General features: G+C 42.8%; 1 protein-coding gene across 3 annotated transcripts in view; it reads right to left on the reverse strand.

Annotated features, from left to right (window-relative positions):
* Positions 1 to 5,557: 5,557 nt before the first annotated feature.
* Positions 5,558 to 21,292, reverse strand: part of LHFPL3 (LHFPL tetraspan subfamily member 3) — a 240,738-nt gene continuing 225,003 nt past the window's right edge. For all 3 annotated transcript variants that reach the window (XM_027639909.1, XM_027639911.1, XM_027639910.1), the window contains one exon: positions 5,558 to 8,124. In XM_027639909.1, the coding sequence (XP_027495710.1) occupies positions 8,096 to 8,124 (29 nt within the window). In that variant the 3' untranslated portion in view covers positions 5,558 to 8,095. The remainder of the gene's footprint in view (positions 8,125 to 21,292) is intronic.

The following is a 21,292-nucleotide window of genomic DNA, read 5'->3' on the forward strand; positions in this document are numbered from 1 at the left end:
AAAGCCCCTCCAACAGTAATGTTCCTGCAATGCTGTGACCAGGCCTCTCAGGCATGGATTTCAGGTTCTGAGATTCTTCCCTGCATTTTCCAGTCTGTAAAAGTTTACCCCAGCCTCTTCATCCTCCACAATTCTTGTAAAAAGGAAAAAACCCCACCCTGCTACTGAAAAACAGTAAATTGTACTGTGTTTGTGAGTTTTTTATGGGTTCTGAATACAGATATTATTAATATTTTGCTTTTATACCTTGAAGGAGCCTGAAAGGGTAGAGAAGCAGCAAAAAGGGGAAGGAATATATAAGTGCAAATTTTATTTGGTGACACCTTGAGGTGTGGTCTCCCTGTGAGAACAGAAGCACAGTCCAAGAACAATTGACTGGCAAACTGAAATATCACTTGGCATGGCAGTTCCTCAGAGCTCAACACCAAACAGTGACTCCTGTCCTGCAAAAGCAGCAGGCAGAGTCATAATTTAGGTTGGCTCACATACATGCAATGTCATGTTATTTTACAAATTCATTCTGGGGGCGCATTGTCTAAAGCCTCTGAGAAGACTATCAGATGCCTTGGTATGAAATGCATGGGACATACGTGTGTGCTGATAAATCTTCTTATTGTTTTGGGAGATTCTCTGCTAGAAATCCTGTCCAAACCTCAGTGTTGGCTTTGGACTTTTTCCAGTTTACTTCTCCGGGCTTTGCCATATCCTCAGCCTTTTCCTTCCTCAGGCAGTGCCTGAGCAGGATGGCTCTGCTGCTGGTTCCTGTTCTCCAGACTCCCTTGGGGTCACCAGGGAGTGGTAGGGGCCTGGGGACATCACTTCGGAACAGTGAGAGGCTGCACAGCCTCACCAGGGAGGAAGGGCTCATTGTTCCTGGTGTGCTTACCACAGCCTGGTCTCACTGCACCCTCACAGCACACTTTTTCTCATGGTCAATGTATTAATGGCTTCTAAAGTCCCTGCATTCTTACTCTGGGATTAGGGCTTTTAGTCACTCCCAGCCTTCAGCCTGGTAATCCATAATCAGATTTTAGCATTTTAGCATTTCTCAGAGCAAAAGCTATCTAGGATGGCCTAAATCTGATGTCCTGTTCCTAAAGGGACCATCAATTTTCTGTGTTCTGTCACCTTTTAAGATGCCCGTGAGTCTACTATTGCTTGACCATAGCTCATCAATCTGATATTTAATATCTCTCAGAGTCATTATTTCAGTAACCTCATTAACCTCTGCTTTTTAACAAGAGCAATTTGGAGGGATGCTGACCAGTTATGGTTGTCTTCTGGTGTACGGCTTTGATTTAAGCTGCCTAACTTTTCCATTTTTTCTGATGCCTCCTACTTCTGCTGTTCTATCCCTCTATTTCATGTACTCAAGCACCACTAAGAGCTTTGGTAACAGTTGGCCTGCCCAGCTTATGTTGGAGCTGAGAGTGGGTCTGCAGATGACCTCAAGCTGAGTGGTGCAGTTGACACATCTGAGGGATGCGATGTCACTGGGAGGGATAAGGACAAGCTCAAGAAATGGGCCCATGAATTTCAATAAGGACAACTGTAGGGTCCTGCACTTGGGCCAGGGCAACCCCCCATATCAATACAGGCTGAGGGATTGAGAGCAGTCCTGTGCAGAAGGACTTGGGGGGACTGGTGGGAGAAGAGCTGGACATGAGCTGGCAATGTGCACTTGTAGCCCAGAAAGCCAAATATACCCTGGGCTGCATCAAAAGCAGAGTGGCCAGCAGGTCAAGGGAGGTGATTCTGCCCCTCTGCTCCACGCTGGTGATACCCAGCCTGGAGTGCTGCATCCAGCTTTGCGGTCTTCAGCACTGAAAAGACATGGACCTGTTGGAATGAGTCCAGAGGAGGGCCATAAAGATGATCAGAGATGGATGGAACACCTCCCCTATGAAAACAGACTGAGGGGGTTGGAGGTGTTCAGCCTGGAGAGGCCTTTGAGCATTTTCCAGTACCTAAAGGAGATGGACAAGAGAGGTGGAGAGGGACATTGTACAAGGGCATGTAGTGACAGGACAAGGGGGAATGGTTTCAAACGGAAAGAGAGTAGGTTTAGATTAGATATTAGGAAGAAATTCTTTACTTTGAGGGTCGTGAAACACTGGAACAGGTTGTTCAAAGAAGCTGTGGATGTCCCATCCCTGAAAGTGTTCAGTGCCAGATTGGATGGAGCTTTGGGCAGCCTGACCTAATGGAAGGTGTCCCTGCCCTTGGCAGGGGGGTTGAAACTAGATGATATTTAAGGTCACTTTGAACTTAAACCATTCTGTGATTCTATGATTCCTTGAGAGGGTAAATAGAGATTAGTGTCTGTCCTATCTGGGAAATGCAGCAGCCTGCCCCTAGGAAGCATTGGGCTCCATAGCTCTAAAAAATGCTTTTAAAATGTTAAAGTTCTTATCCACACCTACAGAGATGAAGCTTATTCTCTTCAGTCTTCAGAAATTCAAATAAAAATGTAGAAGTTCTCAAACTTTGTCCAGTGTGGGTTAATATGCTGATGGTTTCTCCTCTTGGGTTTTACCCTGTTTCTGGGAGGCACAGGAGGTTATGCGTGCACTGGTTTTCTTACCTTGATCTGTATGAATGCAAATGCAAAGCTGCCTGTAAGTAACTCCCGAGTATCGACTCCCGAACAGGCTGTCTAGCCATTAGATGGCAGCACAGATATGTGCAATATCCGTCGTGCCTGGTGATGCTCTAGGAAAGCCCCTCCGTTTCTTTCAGCATCCTCAAGGTATCTTGTGGCTGAAAGAATGTTCACATTAGTTAAAGCAAAGTTAATTAAAACTGTAAATTATGAATTTCATATATAATTGAAGCAGATAAAATAAAAATTAAAAAAAAAAAACCTCAAACCACCCTCAAACAGTATTAAGCAGGAAGTTCTTTCAGAATTCCTGAATTATTTTATTCCTTATCCTTCTCAAGCATACATAAAATTCAGCTAGACTGACTAAACCAGCTCCTTTCTTGATGACACATATAGCAGCTTATAGCCTAAAAGCTCTTCTAGAAAACTCCCTCACTTTGTTGCCACCAACAATCTTAGGTCATTGCCTGAGGAACATAATATCTTACATTACCTTCAACCGCCATTTGAGAAACTCAAAAAATACATCAGGCACTTAATTGAGCCTCAGAATATTCCAGTGACACTTTAACTAATTTCATTTTACTAATGGAAAAAAAAAATTGAAGCAAATAGAGAGGAAACCTAATTTTCTTTTTCAGACTTAAATATTTCCCACCTAGCTCATTACTAATTTTGTATTGTGTTGACATAAAGTCAGATAAAGGAGAATCAAAGTGCTAATTGCATAGTTATAAGCCTGACGCTTGTGCTGACATCCCAGAATTTTGCCTGGTGTCCTGTGAGAAGGCCATGTTTGAGAGTTGTCAAAGTGATGCAATGCAAAGTCTTTGCTATGGCAGAGCAAAATTCCTACCTTTTTGTGCTAAGACCCAACAAGGAAATCCTGAGTCTGTGCAACTGGTGATGTAACTGATAATCTAGAGCATATACTGTTGTTAAAATGTGGAAGTATTTTTTAAAATATGGGTGATCATATCAAAGAGACTTCAGTCTAGCATGAAGGATTTTGAAAATCTTTATTTCATTTTTTCCCTGAAGAAATTCTTAACAAAATATTAACATAAATAGTTTTCCTTATTCCTTACAGCTATGTTAGGCTGATATAAAGCTAACTTGCACTTGATAAAATCAGGAGTAATAATCCACACTATTATACTTATTTAAAGCCAGTTTGTGGAGGTAAATTCAGCCCCAACTCCTAGCTTTTTGGACCATCTTCACTCCCAGGCTCTTTTCCCAGGTAACTGAGCCGATTTTCAAACTTTGAGGCTGCTCTCACACTGGTGATCTCAGGAATTGCTTTGCAGCAACTTTTAGAACAGTTTCAAAAGGAGAGGAGTTTTGTAGTGTCTTGTAGGCAATTAGGGGCCACAATTCCTCTTGGGTGTTGATGAGCACAATGTGTCTGCTTATACTTCTCCCCCAGAAATGTGTCTCTTGCACAGGCACTACCTCCCTCCTCACTTTGTGAAGTGGAAAGCTGTGTAACTGCCCACCATGGGGCTATGAGACTATCTGGAAGAAAGGAAGGATATATCACTTTACTTTTTAAAATGCAAAAGGCATTTCAGAAGGCACTGTAAAGTATCACTAAGCAAAAATTTAAGAGAAAGCATCACGGCAGTATGTGATCCTTGCAAGCCTTGGCTTTGTGTATGCGGCACCACGGCACAAATGTTACTTGGTGTAAGGGGAAGAGCTCAGATTTTTAAACTACACATTATACTTTCTGCAGAATTCGGGGCCTTCTGTGAAAGCCTCTTGTCAAAATATTAATGTAAGCCAGTGAAGATCACATATCAAGGTGGAGTGGCTGCAAGCATCGCTAATGTGTGCAGGTACTGCCAGCTACTCCAACAGCAGGCAAAGCCATTCCCTTCTGCGCTGAGCTCCTTGGAAAGGAGGAATGTGTAAATGTCTAGACTTTAGCACATGGGGAAAAAAAATGTAGCTTTCTGGCACTACCTCAGAACCTATTCAGCATATGGCTGTCTTTTCAATGTGTAAACTAGTCAGGACAAATCTGAGGTGGTCTTTAAAAATTATTTTAAATTTTCTAGATCTTATTCCATTTCAAATCCTCAGAGAATCAGTTGAAACTGCTAAAATTTTTAAATGCTTGAAGGACATTGGACTAGCATAGTGAAAATAGCCAGAAAGCTGCTGGGCCCCAGCATTTTATTTTCCTACCTAGAAGAGGGGAAGATGGATGGTGTGAGGGAAGCTGATCTGTTACTCCGATCGAAATGTGTCAGAGCCTGGGTGTTTGGGCATAATTAGACCCCAGTAACAATAATTTCTAGATCATCTCCAAATGCAGATACTGCTGCATCAGCAGCATGGAGGCAAATCCAGCATCTCTGACAAGAAAGTCCTTACCTTCTCTTGGTGCAAGATGTACATCTGTGATAGCCCCTGATGGCTCCAGTGTACTTTCATGTAGTGAAATTAGGGGGGGACCAATTTCTGAGCTTACTATGTTCCTCCAAATCACTTGTTTGGGATTTCCAATCTATTTAGAAATAAGGGAAATGCATTGCCTATAAAAATGAGCAGGACTTCAGCATCCTACAAACCTGGCATTTCTCTATTTAACCATAATTAACTCATAAATAATTTACACTCTCCTTTCTCTTATTATAAACTAGGTTTTATACCAAACAAAGTAATCAGGAACTTCATATTGTTGCCCTTATATATACGTAGTCAGGTACCAGAGGGTGGAGATGACTTACCAACAAGGTTCTTATACTATGAATTTGACCCATGCATACAGATTCCTGCACTCTCTGAGGGATCTGATTTTGGTTGGACTTTACATACCTGAGGGATCTGTGTAGGTACAGATGTGTAGGAGGTGGCCAGGCTTGTGTTTAGGAGGAGGACAGTAATTTCAACAAGAGCAGCTTTTACCACAGATGAGCTGGAGAAAAGCACTATCACACTTTATTTTAGTATGCTACAAAATTCATTGTTGAACTTTATTAGGTAATTTAATACCAAGCATACTTTAAAGTAACAAAAATTATTGTCATTGTTTTTTACAGAAAATCAGGTATTTCAACAGTTTTCTTTACAGTTTGTTGACTTAAAAAAAAATTACAATTGACAAGTTACAATAGTGGGATGGGAAAGTGGTAACATTTAAAAGGATAAAACATACTATTCTTACTGAATCAACATTTAATGATGTACATCCTGGTATGTCTCTCCTTCTGACTGTGTACAAATGGTACATATTCACTGAGCTGCCCTGACAGGGTTGTGATGTATTGTGATGACACTTTTTTTGAAATGTTTGTGTATATTTAGAAAGGTTTTTACATTACACCGTCACCATGATGCAAAACAAAATAATTTAATACAGAGAAACCCTGTTTCAGTGATTTCTGTCACAGCAAAAGTGCTGTGACTGCAGTAATGTGGGGTAGAGGTAAACTCAAGGAGCAAATGAAGATAGTGACACAATAGCACATCCAGATAGCAAACCCTTTCACAGGCTTTGAGGTGTGAGTGTGATTGTGAGCCAGAAAGAGCAGAGAATGAGGATGGGCTTCACTGAGACACCATTTAACAGGGACTCCTGAATGCACCTGGCTCTTAAGGATGTGCGTTTTCCAGCTGACAGTGGTTGGACTAATCACAGATTTAAAAACCTGTCTGAAGTGGGCCCTTAATGCATTTATGCAGCCTCATGTGTAAACTACTTGATTTTTACCTTCCATTCCCTTTGGGTCAGTAGCAGGTACTGAGAATATGTTTATGGTGGTTGACTGATTTGGGTGGGTTTTTTGACCAGCTCAAATGCCAGTCCTATAGAATTCAGGAGAGTTTTCTACCCACAGTTACAAGAGCAGTTTTGGATTAAAAAAAGTGGTGGGGTTTTTGTTTGTTTGTTTGTTTGTTTTTTTAATGCTGCCTAGATTCACACAAATTTACTTGGCTGACATCCACATCAGCATTCAGTTTGTAAGACAAGCAGCACCACATTGGTACCTTGGTAGTTAGACAGAAGAGTTATCTAATTCCCTGTATTTGTTTATTGGCAGTTTGCTTAAAGATAAATTTTCATTCAAAAATAAAATAAATTTTCTGAGATTCATGCACTAAATTCCAGAAAAATTTGTGTTATGCAGCCAATAGTTAAAAAGCAGTTTTAACTCATGTTTACCTCATGTCTTCAGCATGTTGCATTACTGGGGATCAACATTAGCAATTAATTATTATTTTAACCATTTCCCCTGAAAGCCAAAGAATGAAGAAACAGGCTTAAAAAAACCTGAAGAAACTAGCATTGCAGTGTTCATTTTGGGCTGGATTCATATGTGATACACAGGGGAGGGCAGAAGACATGCCCAGTCCTGAGCAAGGATAGATGTGTGCCTTGCTGGGAGGTGCTGGAGAGGAGCAGAGGAGAGGGGCTCTCTGCTTCCCTCTGTTGCTCTGTGCCTGGCGCTTGGCATTTTGCTATAAGGTCTTTCCTCATACTCTGTGCCTACTCCTGTTTTACTTCTCAGTGGCTTCTAGAAGTGAGAGTGTCCTTTGGGACCTGCTGAGCCCCTGTGGAGGGAATCATTAGATCATCTCATCCGACTGGTGTTAGCACAGGCCAGAGAGCATCACTCAGCAGCTACATGGCAGAACAAAGAGAACAGCAGAAATGCCCCTGGAATGAACAGCTGTTTGCTACATTTAAGGGGTAAATTATTTTTTTCCTACTAAAAAGGAAATCAAGGGCCTTTATTTTGTCACTTCAAATACAAACAATTCTATGCATCTTGGGAAATTATAGTATTATGATATTCAGTCAGACATACCTTATAGTATATATGCTTCATAGAACTAGAATATAGGTCAGAAATAATTTTTGAGTCTTAAGTTTGTTACAGACAGATTAATTGGAACACATATGCAGTAAAAATTGAGAAGCTTTACAGTTTTAGTCAACTTATTATACAGTGAAGTAAATGAAGTGCAGCAATGTAGCAGTAAAAGTTATGCTTTTTTCCACTAGGTGATGGAAACATTCAGAGTCTATAAATGCTAATTAAAGAGAGATGTCTTATCAGCTTCTTGGCTACTGGGATAGGAGTTAACTGCCTCTCTACTGTGAAAGGTTTTAAAGCTTTTTGCTTTCTGTCCGAATAAAAAAAATGACATTTACAAATCTCTTCAATGCATATATATTACATATGTTTATCTAGCAACAACTACACCCCTTTTAATTTATTCCCCAAATGTGACTTTTCATGCATGTCTTCTGGATGCTGTATTCAGCAACAGTTTCTAATGAGCTGGTGTGTAATCCATGATTGCATTTCTCTTCTGAAAATCACTTCCACGTCTGGCTGATCTATGTTTAGAAGGTGGTGCTTATCCATCAAGCATTTTTGCACTCGTCAGCATTCTTCTCTGTCAGAGGCTTTCCCAAGCTTCTTCCCATTTTAATGTTGATGTACAAAAGCTGTTATTCGTTTTGTTTTGTGCTCATTCTAGTGAGGATTGGCTTAGTAGGACTGTGCAAAACAGAGAGAAGAGAGAAGAGAGAAGCTGGTTTACTGCCAGCAAACATAAAGATGTTCACACTGTGCTTAGCTCAGAGCAAGCCTCTGACCAATATTCTAATGCACTTCATTATATGCATTTCCATTTATCATGAAAAGTGAAAAAATTAACCTACACATAGGATTTGTAATCTGAAATTCTTAAAAATCATTTTTCACCAGCTAATCAACACAGATTATGAGATTGTTTCATCTAAAGTTCGAGCAATATGAAAACAAAGATACAACACATATGGGACAAGAATGACATTTACTAGATGAATATTATGAATTGAGTTAAAATCCTGACATTTCTGCTCGGTATCAATAACTTCTTTCACTCCCCTGAGGACACAATCCACATTTGCAAACATGATAAAATAATACCTTGTGTTAAATTTCAAATGAGGACAGAGGTGCAGAGGTGTTTTCAACCCAAACTCTCCCTTAAAAATTAATTCCACCCATCCATTTTCCATGTGTTGCAAACAGAGCTGCAGACAGGGAGAGCGGACACGAGCTGCGGTGGCACCGGGAGCGGGGGGAGGAAGGCTCCCCCTCCTCACTGGAAGTGGCTGCGCCAGAGGGGGCAGTGCGGGGGAACAGGGCCTTATTGAGAAAGTCTATTTGCAAGTACTCAGGGACAAGCAAATGCCCGGCTACTCCAGCACCTGGCATTGAACAGAAGGTTCTTGCACCAAATGAGCACTGCAAATTCACCATTGGCTAAACTGTCCTGGATCACCGAGACCAAACCATGAAGTCATTTGGCAGGCACCCCCCAGACTGCCTCCTGGGAAAGGGTCACTGGTCAGGGGTGCTACAAGGCCACAGGTCATCGCAGTCCCATTCCCCTCGTTGTAACACAGGGGCCTCTGCAGGAGGCTCTTTGAGTGCAGAACTAGGGGAAAATCACTCTTTTTGTGAAAACAAAAGAAAAAGAATGAATTTCATTGTGAAATGACAGTGAACAGAGAATTTCAGAACTAGAAACTCTTAAAAATGTTACTGTAAAGGGACTGAAATATTTAATTTCCCCCCCTGTGTTACATGGAGCAGCCACCTTCTCCCATTCCCACAAATTCCCCACACCCCTTGACTCTCATGATCACCTTGACCTTCAGCTAATTCACCCACAGACCCAAGGAGTGTGATCCCCCGGAGCAGGATGCCCAGACCTGAGAGCTTGTGATGGTAGAACCACAAACTAGTGAGCGTAGTGGTGGCAAACCCTTTTGCTATGGACTCTGGATGCTTTCTTCCCCATCAGCTTCCAAACAATTGACATTTTTCAAGTAAAGTTTGTTTCGGAGGAAAATTTCTGACTTGTTACAGCCCCCATGTGTTCAGAATGTATCTATAGTCCAGATTTATTTTACGAGACACTTTTAATTGATGTTGCTGAGACTAGAAAGTAGCAAATAAATACGACAGAAGCATAAGGTAAATTAAGGAGGGCCCTGAAAAAGAAAAACGGAACAGTTTTACTTGTGTCAAAAAATGAATAAGAAATATAATATGGTAAGAACATTTTTATGATACAAGTATGTAATGGGGATTGTAGTTTCCAATTGTAAAAGAAGACTTGCTATTGATAGCTCCATGAGCTTCCCTTCACCCTTTAAAACATGCAGCAAAAATGAAGGATAAAGAATTGATGAGAAATGGACATACTTGTTATAAATGAAAATTATTAAAAAATGGTCTGAGTCCAGAATTTTGGTGTATTTTATTAACATGGTTACTAATGTAATTAATATGGTTATATAAGTAAGCAGCACTACTTAATAAAATAAAAGAATGAAAAATTGCCTGAGCCTCTAATCTGTTTATTTGCTAAGTGAGATATGGGGGTTTGTGAGCCTCTTAAACAATCCATAGTTGGGTGAGGAGCATATGCCCTGACACTCCTAGGAACAATCTAAACTTAATAGAACTGAATGAGCCATTTCTTTCAATTATTTTTAATCAGAATTTAGTGTAGCTGTGTTATTTGAACCCCTAACACTGTTTACTGGATTTCCAGCAACAGTCAGTGTTTCAGCTGTAACATACTAAGACCTTTATTAGTTCTTTTGACAAATATTGCACACAGGTGTTATACACATGGAAATGAAATTTAATAAATACCAGAAGTGCCTAGTTGACAAGGCAGAAATAAGTCATTCACATCCAACATCTCTCAGTCTGTTTTGTATCACATTATAGGCATTTGACTCCTTGAAGTTTCTTAGAGATACTTACAAACTGTTTCTAGTACTGTTGCTTAGAAATCATTTAATGAAAGCAGTCTTCATGAAAGCTGTATTACCCAAGAATCCAGGTGCTCTGCTGTTAAATTCCCTTTGTAAAGTCTTTAAAGGCTGCCTGTTAGGCTGACATCCCCACAACACAGTTACTATTCATATTTGACCAATTCAATTAGGGCAGTCACTTCTGTTGACTGCAGAGCTGGGGTACAGTCAGCCTGGAGCATTTTAGTGTTTATGTACATTTTCAGAGAGAGAGGCCGCTGATATTCCTTTGTGGTAAAGATGAATCATGGGGAAATTTCCAGGTTGCTCCCTGACAAGGTACAAAAGATGTACTGAATTTCAGATAGTCTCTTACATGCTGTTACTGTAAAGTCAGTCAAATGAATAGTAATTATAGAGAGAAAGGCAGACCTTCTAAGTCTGACTATATATTATCTCAGACAATCTTACTACTTTATAGCATTAATTGTCACCAGCCATATTTATATGATCTTTTTTGCCATGTATTTGACTGGCATCTAGAAAACAACACCTTTCCAAGTCTTAATCATTTTTGCTGACTCCAAACACACACAATTACTGTGCTAAAGACCAACCGGCTTTCGTGGTCACACCAAAATTGGTACTGTTACAAAACCACATCAGCTGGCAGAAACCCATGAGTTAATGAAGCACCAGAGATTTTTTCCAAGCACCTCCACAGTGTTCCTCCAGCCTAAGGAGCAACATCATCTCTGTTGAATGCTGGCACTGTGTTTAGTGTATGGAAGGAGATGAACGATGAAACACCGATACTGAAGGTCTGCAATTGAAAATAGACATGATAAGGCACCTTGGATAAACACTTCTGCCTGGGCTGTACGCCAAAAAAAATTGGACAAGTTCAGTCTTAATGAGGTGCTTGGAGTTCTCACTTTTCTGCTTATAGAATAACAGAATCATTAAGGTTGGAAAAGACTTCTAAGATCATCGATTCCAACCCTTAACATTGTACTGCCATGTTCACTGCTAAACCATAACCCCAAGCACCACATTCCTTTTGAACACTTCCGGGGTGGTGAATCCGGGACTTCCCTGGGCAGCATGTTCCAACCCTTCTGGTGAAGAAATTTTTCCCAATATCCAATCTAAACCTCCCCTGATGCAACTTGAGGCCATTTCCTCTCATCCTCTCACTTGTTATTTGGGAGGAGAGACCAACCCTCACCTGGCTACAACCTCCTTTCAGGTAGTTGCAGAGAGCAATAAGGTCACCCCTGACCCCCCTTTTCTCCAGCCTAAACAACCTCAGCTACTTCAGCTGCTCCTCACTGATCTGACTCAGCTCCTCACAGTCACAGGTAGATGGTTTTGTTGGGGTTTCTTTTTTTTTTTTTTTGGTTGATATTTTTGTTTGATGCAATGCTAAGTGTGTTAAAATTCCACTTGTATCCACTGCACCCCAAAATTCAAAGAGCTACATGCATTCAGGGCCTGGACAATATCCAGATGTGTCATTAAAAGGCGTGAAAGGCAGATAGATGCCTGCACAGGGCAGCCAATGTCCCACCATCTCTTGTTTCCTTGTAGATATTCTCTTTAAAACACATAAAAAATCCTATTTGAGTGGCCTGAGAGAATGATTTTGTTTTCTCTGTGATGAGAGAGGAATAATGTGTATTTCCATTTGCCTACCTGCTGTGGGTGCCTTTCCCCCAAAAAACTGAGCATCCTTTGCCCTGGCCTCATGGGGAGTTCCTCATGCATCACCCAGAGAGTGACCCTGGGGCAAATCTGTCCCTCAAGAAACATCCAGGCACCAACTCAGGCCCTCTCCAGACTCGTAAGAGTCCTGGTGATCCAAGCTGGAACTCAAACGTGTTTTGGAGAAGCTGTCCACAGATCATCCTGGAAATAGCTGTGTGGCCAGGAGGTGACTGAGTTGTGCTCTCTGCTGCCTCCCCTGCATTGCAGTTAAGCCACAGTAAAGAGGGTACAAGGCTACCCTATGGAAATGGAAAGAAGGATGGACAGAAATTCCCCAACTGTTTTGCTAGCAGCGCTCTTTCAGTGTTTCACTGTTCAGCATCTTCTCAACAAAATGTGATAGATGACCTGTCCACACCAGAGCTGCCCAAGCGTGTTTCCTCCTTCTCCTGGCAAACTGGATCTGGCAACTGCCTGCTCTGCTGTCACTCACAGCTACAGAAGACTACCTGAGAGGGCAGGGGTTAAAGAGAATACACAGTAAACCTTGAGGAGTTACTAAAACTTTCACAAAATTTTGGGATTGAAATTGCATGATGTCTTTGTCCATATGGCATTAGAGGAGAAGCTCATCTGAGCAGAAGGGTGTCTGAGCTCACTCTTCTACTGCAGCACTTCCTTGCAATAAAATAGAATTGAACCACATAAAAAATGACAAGGTTTTTACCAATTCGGTTTGTGAACCCTGTGAAACCAGAGCTGGGGGGAACAGTGGGACTTATTCAATCTGCTGGGTGGTATTTTGTGCACCCTGTTAACGGCAGCAGCTGAACTCCTGGGCATGGGCTGTCGGAAGTGTTTCTAGGACTGTAGGAAATCGTTTCAGGAGCATTCAAGAATTTTCAAAATGTCTGGCTCAGACAGGCATCATCAATTAAAGTTTTGCCATCAGAAGGCTCAGATCATGGCTGCACAAGGACATTTCTAGCATCTGAGAGGATGATGTGGCAGCGTTCTCCCCTTCTCCGCTTGAGTCATAACCACCAGTGGGGCTGTGATGGCTGCATCCAGCTTCGTCTGGACTTTGGGGGGTTGGATGGCAGTATGGTAGCCAAGGGCTGTCTGGAATGGTGACCCAGACGTCTTGGTGGTATGCAAATACGGCCACAGTCACTCTTCTTACTCTATAAATAGTGGTCAGCCCAGGGCCCACTGAGCTCTCCTGCATGGCAGCGGGCTGCATGCCAGGATGCCAGGATGTCCCCTTGAGTGGGGACATCTCTCAAGGTTACTCCTTAAGGCTGAGAGATTCCTTGCTGCAACAGATCCTTGCTAAGTGATTAATAGCATGCTATTTGAAATCTTAGCTAAGTGATATAAAGGATTGATTGTGCACATATAATCTTTTAGACATAAACCATTGACCAAGTCTTGGATCCAGCCACACTTACACTCCTCTCTGAGATGGGGCTTTGAATCAAGGGGATAATTTCTGAACCTCATGACTCAACGGGAGGGTCTCCCTGGCAGTTTTGTCTGACCTTGTCCTTTATACAGTAAGTAATCAAGTGTACCTTGCCACTGAGTCTTGTTAAACCAATGTAGTATTTACCACTGAACTTTGTTAAATCACTATGTTATATCACTAAAGTACACTGTTGTTACTTCTCTCTTACAAGTGAAGTGCATTGCTTTCATCCATGACAGAGCCACAGGGGCGATGATGGTCAGAGTTAACCATGGCACAGACAGAATGCTCTTTTATTAGACATCCTTTTTCAAGAAACAGAAAAATGGCTGAAGGATCCAGTCAAATCAATTTTTCTAGGTTTCCAGTATCTGTGTACAAAGCATAGCTAGACAGAACTTTGCCATCAACTTACATACCGGCATTCAGAAGAAAAAAACTGTATTGGCAGACCTAGAGCTGCACTCCTTGAACACTTCATGCACCCAGTGACCGTCCTGCCCTCCCCTAACAGACTCTGGCCAATTCCTGTAGTTGTAACATCCAATTTAATCTTATATTTTTTTTTTTCCCCTTTTTCTGTTGTTTGTGGAGACTAAAACATGACAGGAGGAAATGGCTGTCAGTTTGGAGGCTGTTTGGCTGTGGTCAGTGTGCTATGGGGGGAGAATTGTGGAATCATTGAATGGTTTGGGTTGGAAGGGACCTTAAAGATCATAGTTCCAAACCCCCTGCCATAGGCAGGAACACCTTTCACTAGACCAGATTACTCAGAGCTCCATCCATCTTAGCCTTGAACACTTACAGGGATGGGGCATCCACAACCTCACTCGACAACCTGTTCCACTGCCTCACCAGCCTCACAGCAAAGAAGAAAAGTGACATGGCAGGGAAACATTACTTTCTGCATTGTTTATTTCTTGAGACAGAATCTTTTTTGAAGCTGTTACAACAGTAAGCAAAAATCTACAGAAAAAAATGTGGTTGTCAAGACAAATTTATAAAAAAAAAAGGATTGAATAATTAAGTCTGACCACCTTGTGCCAAGGTATGAAAGGAGACGCGTATTTGGAAATTAAGTCTGGAGCCCAGGGTGGCTCAGAGTAGTCTACCCATTTGTGGTCTTGACTTCTTTAATTTCCTGTTTTCTTCCAGATGGAAATTTTGAGAAAGGTGAGGAGATTCTTTGGGAGGAGAGAGAAGATGGAGGTTAGGCTTAGAGATGCCTAACCTCACGTAACATTAGCTCTCTCACAGTCAGACACTGGGTGTGAGGCTCTGGGAAGTCCTTGAAGAGGGACAGGGCCCTGCTGGGGTGACTCATTTAATCGCGGGATGGTTCCCAGGATGGATGAGTGCTGTTGGCTCCCGCAGGACTGTAGACCTGGGTGAGATGGGAGGCCTAAGTCTGAGATGGACAAAGCAAGGTATGTGAATCCTGTAGCACAAAGTGGTTAACAGCATGCATTAAAGAGAGAAGATACTGCCCATGCATGGGAGGTTTTCTGAAATACCAAATTATTAGGCAGTTTTGGATTAGTTGTTTGTAACAGGCTGTCAGAGATCTTATCTGAGCAGAGCTTGAAGATGGGTATTTTTAGTCATTTTGGGGTGTGCAGTTTTCTCCATGACTACCTTCACTGGGGAGCAAATGGCTTTGCAGAAGGTATGTCTAATATTTCAACCCCAGCTCAAGAAGGCTCACTAAGATCAGCTAAACAGCTTAAGGGCTGACCAGCCTAGGTGTAGGGATGCAAGGAGCAGGCCAGCCTGATGGGAAGGCATGAGCCAAGCTACACATGGCAGTCAGCTTAGCTGCTCTTGTCAGTGAGACCGTGTCTGGAGGAGCAGGTGAATTTTGACTGCAAATCCTGTGAACTGTGGTTAGAGCAGCTTAAAGAAGGCACCTTTTTAGACCCTGACAGTTTTCTTATTTCTGAAAGAACCTCCTTCAACTACTCCTAAATATAATCCAGTGGCAGTGACAGGCTCCAAAATCCTGGATTCGGGCTTCAAGTTTCCCTGCCACCCTTCCTAATCCTTGGCTCGAGTGACTTTCCTCTGGTTTGAATGCAGCTCCAAGAATATGACATATGCATATATGTTGGTGAGAAGGACAGGAGGAGAGTGACAGGCAGAGGGAACAGAGACCTATCCAAGGATGGAGCAAGTTGTAGCTGTCGCCCCTGTCATCTGCCAGCACCAATCTGGGCTGATGGAAACAGGGCTCCCTTGGGGGATGGCTCCACTACCCATGGCTTGCTACCAACAGCTTTGGGTCCCTCAACTGGACAGCTTGGTGCTGCACTGCTGTAGCATTCCCCTGCTACCATCACACACAGCACAGTGTGCCCTGGACAAGGAAGGAGGTTGTGTGTCTGCTTGAGGTGGGTACTGAAACACTGAGATGTAGTGATCAAATCCTGCTAAATAGTGGGCAGCATTTTCTTCCATTTCAATATTTGCTCTGTGCCTGTCAAGAAAAGGACGATTTTTATCATAATGAATAAACATAGCAAAAGCCTCCTATTCTTTCTCCCAAAGAGTTTTCTTTTACTGTGGAACATCACAGAGATGCTCCTTCCTCCGGTGGTCCCTTTCCAGAAGGCTCATCAATTTGTCTTTTGTACTTGGTAATGTTTCTTTCAAGTTTGGGATGGGAGTCACGTCTCAAGACAGGTTGGCTGGCTTGAGAGATCTACTATGTTGTTGGAAGGACTGGCAAGAGGCTGAAATGCCTTCATCAATAATGTCTTTCACATGAAGTCTCTTCCTGCTCTGCAGAGTTGTAGGCTCGAGTCAAGCAAAATCAGTCACTTGTTGTTCATCTATTTTTATTTCCTCCGTGTGGTTTGCTGCAATCTTTCTTTGCCCAGATGGTCAAATAAATTGCTGTCACTAAACAGGAGTCCCCAAACAGTGATTCCTAAACTCTTCCTGTTCTTTAACTGCTTTATGAGAAAATGTTTCACTTTCTTTATATTCTACCCATTTAACTGTAGTTGTTTCTCAGTTTCTCCCCTGGAACCCAGAGGACTCATAGGTATTTTTGTTTGTTTCTCCAGCCTTTAAGCTGCGTGATCAGACTGCTCAGAAAGCTCTGCATCATCTGTATTTAAAAACTGTTACAAACTTTGATGTGTACTTGTTCACTGAGAGCTTCTCTGAGGATCCAGACCTGTCACTGAGCTACCTTGATAAGGTCCTGGCTAGATTGGCCACAGAATATTTGGATTGTCATTGTACAATCTTATGGGGTTTTTTATTTTGTTAATAACAATTTATATCTAGCTTTATTAGCTTTATATCTTCCAAGAGTTTTCTTGTGCTAGGCAATGTTAGAAGTTGATGTTGGCATATTTTTGGTTTGGGAAAACAAACCTTGTTGCCATTGATACAAAGTTCTACTTGTCTGGGCTTGGCCACCAGGGTGGGCAGAAGGCAGTGCCCGGGGGGGGGGTGGGCTGGGAAGAGCCAGTCACAGACTGCAGTGTGGTGCTCAGGCTTCAGGTTGGTTCAAGCCTGCTTTTCTGTGCAGCAGAGAGAGAGTGGGAGTTCAGCCCTGGGAAGAAGCCAAGATATTGAAGCAGATTGTTGAAGGTGCCAGCCAGGATCTCTGTGTAAGGAAACTGCTACGATGGGGCTTATTTTAGTGCTGTGACAGAAACGGAGCTCTGCTCTTTTTTCAACAGACTGGATTTCACCAGACAATTTCCCAATTCATAAATGAGTGTTTCCTCCTAACAGAAAGGAAGTTCTCTGTCCATTCTGGGATGTTAAAACATTTTTTTGAAGGAAATTTCCTGAGAAAAATTGCTGATTTTTTGTTATACCATAATAACTAAAACATTGCAAGAAGTTCGGTTTAAATGTCTCAGAAAACATAGCGAAAATATCAGTGCTGATGAACCTTAAATGCTGCATAATAATAAAAACTTTTAAACACTCTTTTCTTTGTGTGAAATGAATTTCCCTGTTCTTCAGCCAGTGCCAAAGCTGTGTGACCTGGGAGCACGGCACAAATCCCACCTGCTTCCACACTGCAAAGGCACAGCCAAAGATCTCCAAAAGTTTTCCAGACTTTCTCTTTGTAGGGACTCGTACTGGTAGGAAGACAAGATTTATTGAGTTGGGCTGGGGCTCCCAGCAGGGCTCTGACTGCTGGGGCTCACTGCAGAGGGGAAGGGTCCTGCAGCAGGAGGATTTTGTCCAGAGCACCTTTGGGGCAAGGACTCATCAAAGCAAGGCTGTGCGTCCTTCACCCTGAGCACACACTCCTCTCAGACTGGTTGGCTGCTGTAATGTTGATTCTCAACCAAAACCTGTTAATGAGCTGCAAACATTGATCCCATTTCTGCCTTTGAGAAAGATACAGGTGCCAAGTTACATGTTTATGAGCAACAGAAAGATACAGATCTGGAGCAGCTTTGGTCTGAGATTTCAAAAGTGCTGCTTAATGATTAGTTTACCTGAGCACAGGAATGTAAATTAGCTGCCTATACGCTCTCTAGGCACATAGAAAGTATTTGGAACTGGGCATAAGGCCCACGATCATTTCCAAAGGTATGAGATTACATGTTAAGCTACTGAAAAAATCTCTGTGGGGTTAGATGATACTCAGTTAGCAGAGAGGTTGGATTTGGGAATTGGCAAAGCGAGGGTCTAAGGAGAGGGTGAGCTTTTTGGTGAACACCATCTGTCATGGAAGTCTGTCTGATGTGCAGCAAGAAGAGTGTTGGATGCTCACAGTCCTGAAGGCATCGTTTCTGTCGTCTTCCTTTTCTTGCTCCAAAAACAATTTATGCAGTCTTTGGACAATGTGTAAGGATTTATTATTGCTATTAATTTATATTATTCCCTTAAAATTTTTTTGAGTTGCTGTAGAGGTGTTAAGTGCACTCTTGCAAAAGAAAAAGAGGAGATTCCTTCCCTGAAGAGCTTTCAGCAGAGAAGGCAAACTGCGTTGAGCAGTCTGGAGGAAAAAAACCTTTCTCAGAGGAGGAAGGGGAGGGTTGTGTTAGGAAATTGCCAGCTGAAAAGCATGAAGAACGCAGGCTGGTTTCCAGCAGCACTGAATGACAGGTGTGGTACTGTGTCCTGGTTGTTGCTCCTCCTCTGGCTCAGAACAGGAAGGTAACATCCCATCGTATCCAGCAAGCCCCGTAGTCTTAGGCATGTGGTGCTGTAAATAGCCCACCTTATTCCCTCCTCTGGAAGGATCACACCTCACACAGCAAAAGATCAGCTCCACAGCTTAGAATCCTTGGTGGCTTCTTTCCCCCTTCCTCCCTACACTTGATTCACACTGACACATGGACAATTTTCCAGTTGTTTGACTGTTCCCACCAATGACCATAAGACAAGTTTTGTGTGCAAATCCGCCTTTCAATGTAAGGATGCCATTGTAACAGCATGAGACAGCAGGGCAGTCTCGAGCAGCAATCAGTCTAGTAGAAAACACTAACAGGGAGGGGGAAAAGCTCCAACCCACCATCTCAAACCAAACCCCAGTTTCACCAGGATTCCTCAAAGCCCAGTCACCTCTTTCTCAGACACAGCAATAGTTCAGAACAACCCATTAGATAAAGAAGATGCTGCTATAGATTTGCTCAGAAATGCAGCTCATCTGTAAAAAAATGGGGGCAGCTTCGACCAAGGGGAAACAAGTCAGGTCCAGTTACCTCTGCACAGTTACATCTTCAGCAGCACTCCCTGAGGAGCCCTTCCCTCCACCTGCAGTCTTTAGTAGGAGGGGTTCATGCACTATCCTGCTGTGTAGCTCTAGCAAAGCTCCAACAAAGGCTTCCACCCTCCCACCTCCTAAACAAGTAATTTTTGTCCATTTTTCCCTCTCATTTTACTCCATCAGGGTATGGCCAGGTCAGTAGTGGTGGTGCAGGAGACCCTGCGTGTACCCCTGGTGCCAGGCTGCTCAGGGACTGCTGTCACTCCCGCTGGCCATGCTGGGGCTACCAGGGCTCAGGGTCCTGCCAAGAGCACCTTGCCTCCAACAGATCCTGTCAGTGTTGACTTTCGGTGCTGGTGCCGCCTGTGTTTGGTATCCAGCACCAACTGAGACACCTCTTCGGTGCTTAAATAATAATGATGGATTTCTGCTGTGGAGTGATAGCTGGTGTTGCGCAGCTGGGTTAATGTGTGTCAGCTGTCATCGTCCTTGTCAGCCGCTGCTGTCAGTGAGCAGCAGATAAGTAAATCTGTGATGATGCATTTCCCAGAGAGAGCAGGGATTAAATATTTCATCGCCTCAGACACTGAAACATCTCCTAATTCAGAGTCCTTTCCTAGCGGTCACATCCTCTCAGATCGCCCCAGCCCTGGGGAAGAGCAGAGGTTGCCTGGGTTTCTGAGACCACAGGGCAGGGCATTGCCAGCGGCAAAGTCCCTGCAGCCAGGCAGAGCCAAGTGCTGCATCAGTCTTAGCAAATTTAAAAATAAGCAGAACTCAAGGAAAAAGGAAACCTCCTTTTTTCCCCGATGTGCCTGATAAGGCAGTTGAGCCTCTGTTATGGAGATGAGGGACAGGTGGCCGGCTCCCATCTTGGGCTGTCTCTGGGAGACACTGCTGAGCACCTGGGGCCATGCTGTGGCAGTGTGGTGGCTCACTCCACGTGGGCAACACTATGGAAAGCATCAGCTGTGGTTGTAGTTAGGTAAATGTGGTTGTTTCATGGTGTTCCCAAAGTGATGGGTCATTCCTACAATCCTTACATCACTGTGTATCCATCCTCTTTTTTTCTCTGAGGTGATCCTCAAAACCCACTGCTAGCAAAGTCTCAGATTGATTGAAGACAGGAAAAAAAAGCTGTAGTTCAGATTTCTTCACTCTCCCATACTTTTCTGGTGTTGCCCACAGGAATTTTATATTGAAGGAATTTTCAGTGCAAAATACCAATTTGTTGAGACTGAAATTTTCTTGGGTATCTCTTTTCTTAACATATGAAAGGAGCTATCCCAGGAGGATGTGGAAAATGCTCTGATAAACGAGGCTACTTTGGAAACTGACTCTTTTAGACTACCTACCTACAGCAACACATAAAAATGAAAATGTTCCCATTTTTGTTCCACTCTATGAACAAAAGACTAGAAGAGAGGGAAGACCCATCCTGCTAGCACTGCTCATGAAATAAAGTCCTTGTCTTCCAGAAAGACTTAATGAACCACAAACCATCATAAACCAGGGAGACGTACAAACACGAGCTCCCGAAAAGCTTGATTTCTTTCTTATTTCTGGAGACCTAGTGGTTTTCTTTGCAATTATGATGAATAGAAGGTTGATTTTTGGGGGGGCAGGGGGAGGCTTTTTCTTTTTTTCTTAGGCTGAGATTCAAGTACAACATGTGATTAGGGATTGGAACTTGAAAAACAGAAAGCAGTGAACAGTTGTGACATTTCTAAACCTGTAGGTAACTCCACAGGCATTTCATCTTCATCCCTTCCTCCTCTTCATATGATCTAATCTCCTCCCTTTGCTATGCTTTTTATCTGGACAACAGATAGACTGTATCTTCTGTATGGGTATGTTCCCATATAGGTCTGTGGTTCCACTGACTCTGGTATTTAGGGACTCAGTAGCTGCACCCCAGCAGAAGACAAGCGTTGATGTTTTGCAGGTGGATTTTTCTACTTCCCTGTTATGTAAGGTCCCCAAATCAGTATTCATCTATTCATCTGCGCATTGCGAAGTAACAGCATTTCTGCCTTTTTTTTTTTT

The sequence above is a fragment of the Corapipo altera genome, unplaced genomic scaffold, assembly GCF_003945725.1.
Source record: "Corapipo altera isolate COAL_440 unplaced genomic scaffold, ASM394572v1 1b, whole genome shotgun sequence".
Lineage (NCBI taxonomy): Eukaryota > Metazoa > Chordata > Aves > Passeriformes > Pipridae > Corapipo > Corapipo altera.